This window comes from Peromyscus maniculatus, chromosome 13, assembly GCF_049852395.1.
Source record: "Peromyscus maniculatus bairdii isolate BWxNUB_F1_BW_parent chromosome 13, HU_Pman_BW_mat_3.1, whole genome shotgun sequence".
NCBI lineage: Eukaryota > Metazoa > Chordata > Mammalia > Rodentia > Cricetidae > Peromyscus > Peromyscus maniculatus.
The window spans coordinates 54007698-54013697 of NC_134864.1; the positions used below are offsets into that span (position 1 = coordinate 54007698).

At 43.9% G+C, this 6000-nt stretch overlaps 1 protein-coding gene across 4 annotated transcripts in view; it reads right to left on the bottom strand.

Annotated features, from left to right (window-relative positions):
• The window catches only part of Nbeal1 (neurobeachin like 1), a 148268-nt gene extending 142637 nt beyond the window's left edge, over positions 1-5631 (bottom strand). For 3 of the 4 annotated variants that reach the window (XM_076550315.1, XM_076550313.1, XM_076550312.1), the window contains exons 1-2: positions 5511-5631; positions 4384-4670 (exon numbers count right to left, since the gene is read on the bottom strand). Coding sequence is in view for 2 of the 4 variants with exons in the window: in XM_076550313.1 (XP_076406428.1) it covers positions 4384-4434 (51 nt within the window). In the remaining 2 variants the exon portion in view is untranslated. Of the gene's footprint in view, positions 1-4383; positions 4671-5510 lie in introns of those variants that run through there. The other variant, XM_076550314.1, reaches the window with a different exon arrangement.
• Between the last annotated feature and the right edge of the window lie 369 nt (positions 5632-6000).

Below are 6000 nucleotides of genomic sequence, written 5' to 3' on the forward strand. Positions count from 1 at the left end.
AGACAGGGTCTCACTACACAGCCAGGGTAATTTGAAACTCTCCAAGTAGACCAAGCTGGCCTTGAACTCAGAGATCTAACTGTTTTAAATAATTAAAGGTATGTGCCACCACATCCAGCCCAACAATAAAAATTTTTCATGCCATCTTTTTTTTTTTTTTTTTAAGAGCAGTACATGATGAGCACAAACCAAACCACAGAGGTAATATTCATTTCCTATAGACAACCTTCAGGTCTTCTGATATATTCATTTTTTTTTTACTTTCATATCTAATGTCCTTAAACAAACATGTAATTAGAAGCCACCAGTATGATTTTTCAAAATCTGTATAAAAGGAGGTGCATACCTTTTTATCTAAATAAAACATCATTAAATTCCACTTTCACTATAAAGCAAAACTTTTATTCTGAAAAGGAACTCTACTCTGAGCTCACTGCAAAACTATCTATTTCAGTCATATTCCAGATTTAGAAGGACAAAGGGCAACTGCAGGAAATGAAGCATCACCAAGGTCCAAAACAAACTTGTGTGAGAGTGGGGAAAATAAAAACCCACACCATTATTCAAGATAACTATGCACTATGCTTAAATGGCAACCTGAAAACTTTAAGATTAAAATTTAATTTTATTAGCTCAGCTTCATTTCCACCAAAGAGAAAAATAAAAGTTATTTTTTTTCTCAATTGACAGATGAGAAAATAGAAATATAAAAAAACTAGATAACCTGATTTTAAGGTCCTTAAGATGAAAAGCAGAATTAGAACTAAATTTTGGGTCTATTTCTACTAGCTCCACTTAATTTTTCAATGTAATCTCAACAATAACAGAGTGAGATCAAACATCCCTACAGCACCAGCACTTAGGAGACTAAAACAGGAATATCCAGAGTTCTGGCTGGGCTGGAGCACTTGTTGCTACTGCAGAAGACCAGGGTTAGTTCCCAGCACCTAAATGACAGGTCACAGTCACAAATCCAGTTCCAGGGACTCCAATGCCCTCTTCTGACCTCCACAGCATCAAGCTCACACATGGTACACATACATGCATATAGCCAAAACATTCACACATAAAGTAAAATAAACCTAATTTAAAAAAGAAAAGAGTTCTAGGACATTCTGGAATAAATGAAACCCTGTCTAAAAAACAAAATAACTAATGAACCCCGACTTTCTACCTATTACATCCTTCTATCACTTTGTGATAATTTTACCAGCAAGAACAAAAATGAACTTACACTTGTTCTTTATGTATCAGTGTTACTTTATGTATGTTTTGCCTCTGTATGTGTCTGTCCACCACTTGTACGCCTGATGCCCAGGAAGGCCAGAAGAGGTCACTGAATCTCTGGGGACTGGAGTTACAGACAGTTGTGAGCTGTCATGTGACGCTGGGAATCCAACCCAAGTCCCATAAAAAGCGGCCACTCTTAACCACTAAGCTATATCTCCTGCCCCCAAAAACTTAAATCTTACTGAGGAATCCGAGATGCTCAATTTCTCCTCTATATATCCTAGCAACTAGCTACTGCATGTATAATATCTGGTGGTCAAGCCTGATGATGCATGTCTGTAATCCAGTGATTTAGGAGGTTCAAGCAGGAAGAGGTCAAGCTCAAGGCCTGCCTGGGCTACAGAGTGAGTTCAAGACCCCACTGGGTAACTTGGAAAAGCACTGCCTCAGAAAATAAAAAGTAAAAGAAGATAGATGATACACCTGCCTACTAGCTGCAAAGCCCTAGACTGAATCACCAACACTGAAAATACATCCTTTCCTAGAGTGGCAGTTGAAATAGAGAATGCACAAATACCTGAATTCCCAAAAGATGCTTAATGACTACCCAAGCTGGTACACAGTTATATAAAACCTGCCTCTACTTTTGTTCCTAAGATCAAGCAAAGAAATGATGTCCGAAGACACCCAACAGCTGTCGTTCGACTGTCTGCTCTCAATACATCCAGAGTGGTCGTTGCTAACCAATGAACTAAAATCACTTACTAGATTAGAGCTGTTCAAATTTAATGTTTAACTTTTACGAGCTATATGAATACACTGTCAATCAAATCCTTGACCTTGGGTGAGCATGACTATTTAAAAGCAAGAAAGTTCAGACTACACGTAACCTGAATTATTGGTCATATCCACTGACATAACAACCTTCAGAATATAGGAACACTATACCTTCTTATGTAATGACTTCTATATAAAGTCAACAAATCTATTATGGATAGTCATATTTCTAACAATGCAATTAAACCATACTCCTAGAAAGACAATAAAAGGGAAATTAGGCCTGACGCATTTGGTAACAAAACAAACTGCATGTCATACAAAGTAATTATGTGAGGGGATATATATGTTTATCAGCCTGGCTTGATTATTTCATGTGCACATGTATTAAAACATTAGAGCATACTCCATAAATACTTGATAATTTAAGAAAAACCTATTAAAAAGAAAAAACTATCAAATGTTTTATTAAGTGTTCAATTTAACATGTGAGGATCCACCTGCTAAAACAGAAGCTTCTACTAGGATTTTAATCCCTAACATTTAGTCTTGAACTCAGATGAGTAAGCAGACACAGTCTGCATTCCTTCTACAAAGCAGTATAAACCAAGGGTACTTCTACTAAACTTTCAAACTCATCAGTGGCAACGTCCAAAGCATTACCAGAGTGACTTACTATTGACATACTGGAACACAGGTGCCAAAGTCAGTTCAGCACTGTGGCAAATATGAAAGACGTCTTAACTTCACTGCCCTGAAACAGATCTGCACGATCTGCAAAGATCTCTTCTTTAACCAGGGATGTATACAATATTCTGTGTATTCAGAAAATCAAGTGGGACAGCAAAATGGCAAGCAATGTTTAAATTTTAATCATTAAAATCATTAAATCATTTAATCATTAAAAATAAACTTGGGGGGCTGGAGAGATGGCTCAGAGGTTAAGAGCACTGACTGCTCTTCCAGACGTCCTGAGTTCAATTCCCAGCACCCACATGGTGGTGGCTCACAACCATCTGTAATGGGATCTGGCGTCCTCTTCTGGCCTGCAGACATACATGCAGGCAGAACACAATATATAATAAATAAATATTTTTTTTAATTAATTAAAAAAAAAACTTGCCAGGCAGTGGTGGCACACACCTTTAATCCCAGCACTAGGGAGGCCGAGGCAGCGGATCTCTGTGAGTTCAAGGCCAGCCTGGGCTACAGAGTAAGTTAAAGGAAAGGCTCCAAAGCTACACAGAGAAACCCTGTCTCGGGGGTAAAGGTGGGTGCTTTCTCTACCACAAATGAATATCAAAGAAGTATGGTATAGATTTCACACATCCTTTCAATAAAATACAGTGCACATACTTTGCTTAAATACTGAATTATGCAGTGAGAAAATAAGTCTTATGAGATTAGCAGAGAAGTTTGGACATAAGTGTATCTTTTGCAGTTTAAATAATTATTGTACTGTGATAGTTTTTAAGACTTATTTTACAGATACACTTTTAAATATCTACAGGCAACATCCTAAACTGTGTGGAATTTCATTTTAAATAATTCAGTAGAGAGAGAACAGAACAGAACCATGGTATAAACTGATCATCACTGAAATGAGTGACAAAGATTTACTGTATCTTATCTTCTTTGTACATGCTTAAAATGATCCACAACAAACGCTTTAAGGAGGAGGCTGAAAAGACTTTTTGGAATAATTCACAGAATGAGGGCCAAAAACAAAACAAACCTACTTCTCTCTCAAAGGTTAAAACCAAAAAAAAAAAAAAAAAAGAGTAAAGCACCGGCCACACAATCCTGCACACCTAAATTCAATCCTAGGGAGCTATGGAAGGGCAGAGAGGGAGAACCAAATCCACAAAGTTGTCCTCTACATAAGTACCACGGCACTCATGTGCCCCAAACATCCCGCACACAATAGGACTTTTATTTTCCTTTTATAGGCACAATCTCACCTATATAATTTTGAGATCATTGAAGATAGTATCAAAAAACACATCTGTAAGTTTTTAATAGTAGGCCAATATAGTCAATGTACTCAAATCTGAAAAAATATGGGAAATGTAAGATCTCTTACATGTTTTTAAAATTCAGGATGGGGGGGGGGGTTGTTTTGTTTTGTTGTTTTGAGACAAGGGCTCTCTATGCAGCCCTGGCTGTCCTGGAACTCTCTTAACTGGACTAGGATGGGGAACTCACAGAACTCCACCTGCCTCTGCCTCTCAAGTGCTGGGACTAAAGGCGAGTTCCACCACACCTGTCAATTCAGGATTATTTAATATGAACAAAAACACTACCCATTAAGGTCATAATGCTGGATATACAATTTTATAATCACGTATTTTTAAGTACAGAAATAAAAGCAATTACCTTCGTACAATAAAGCATCCAAAGTTCAAAGAGCCTCTCTCTGGCTGCCATTGCGGCTTTTCACTCTGGCACTTTAGTATTTCCTCAAAAAGAAGGGTTCAAGACCACAGCATGTTATTTTATTTCCCAAGTTTCTCAGCCGTTACAGTAAAACTCAAAGCAGCGGGATACACAAACAAACAAACAAAAAAGTGGTACAAAGAAGACCGTCTCCGATCAGTAAAGATCAATATCTGCAGCTACTCCAACACATCTTCATCAGTGGTTAGCTGGGCTCGTCAACAGGTCTGTGAAATACAAAAATACCCAAAGTTGTGTTTTGTTTTGTTTTTTTAATCCAGGTATCTGCCAGCCTTGCTTACCCAGTCAAATAGATAAATTTCCAATCTGAGTAGATCGCACAGAAACCTGTTTTCCTACACCGAGACGAACATCAAGTACTAAAAATCTTCCAGGCAGGTTCCCTATCAAAACTGCGATAGGTGGAGGTAAAAAAATAAGTACTGCCTACTCAGGTGTTTTCCCTTACCCTTACAAGACCAAGAACACAGCTCAAACATATCAAATCGCCGAGATTTCTCGCCTGCTACTTAAAAGTTGCTGGGAATGTTTGCTGCGTTGCAGGCAGGGCAGGGCGTGGGGGGGGGGGTGGGGAGGGCCCTAGGAATTCCTCGTTTGTTTGTTTTAACCACCGGCTCAGTGAAAGTCACCCCGTCCACCTGGCCTCTACCTCTCCTCCAGCCCAGAAGAAAGGAGCTCGCACACCGAGGCCAGGACCACCTCCCGGGCGAGCCCCCCTCAACCGCACCCCGCCCCACAGCGTTCCGGGGGACCTCTCCATTTCCTCCCCGCGTCCCCGTTAAGAACGTGGAAGACAAACGTCAGGCGTGCCAATCAACTTCCGAAGCGCCGCCCCCCAGCGCTCTGGGACCCCGACGGGGGACCCACGCCAACCGGCCGCAGCCGGACCCGCCCGGGCCGGCTGGCCGGCCGCGCCCCCCTCGCCCGCCGGCCGCCGCCCCTCCAGGCTGCAAGCCCGGTGCCTCCGGGCGCCTCCCGCCGCCCGGGCCTCCTCCCGCCGCCCGGCGGCCCGCAGCGGCCTCCGCCCGACCTCCGCGTCCCCTCACCGCGCTCACAGGCCGGCCGCCGCCGCCGCCGCCGCCTCCCCGCCGCGGGCTCACGCGCTGCCCTCCGCCCTGCCCGCGGCGAAGCCCCGTGTCAACCCCGAAGCCGAGCGGGCGGGCGGCGGGGGCGGGGCGGTGACGACGCGGGGTGGGCGGGGCCGGGGGCGGGGCAGCCGCTCGGCTAATCAGTCCGGCCGCTCCTCTGAGCCCCCAAAGCCCCGCCCCCGGCATGCCTGCGCAGCCGCAGTTTGCGCTCGGCTCTTTGGGCTCGGAGAGCGGCCGGCGCCAGCCTGGGCACTCGGGTCAGTTGTCTCCCCGCTGGACGTGGGGACGGACGTGCTGACGTCGCGCCCCGCCCCTCCCTCCTCGGTGGGGCGGACAGGACTTCCTCGCCAGCCCTCGCCTCTGCGAGTCTGTCCAGGGCCGGGGACCCGAATTCGGTTCCTTTGTGGAAATGCGATTGATCCTGGGACACACCTCCTCCAAGGGAAAA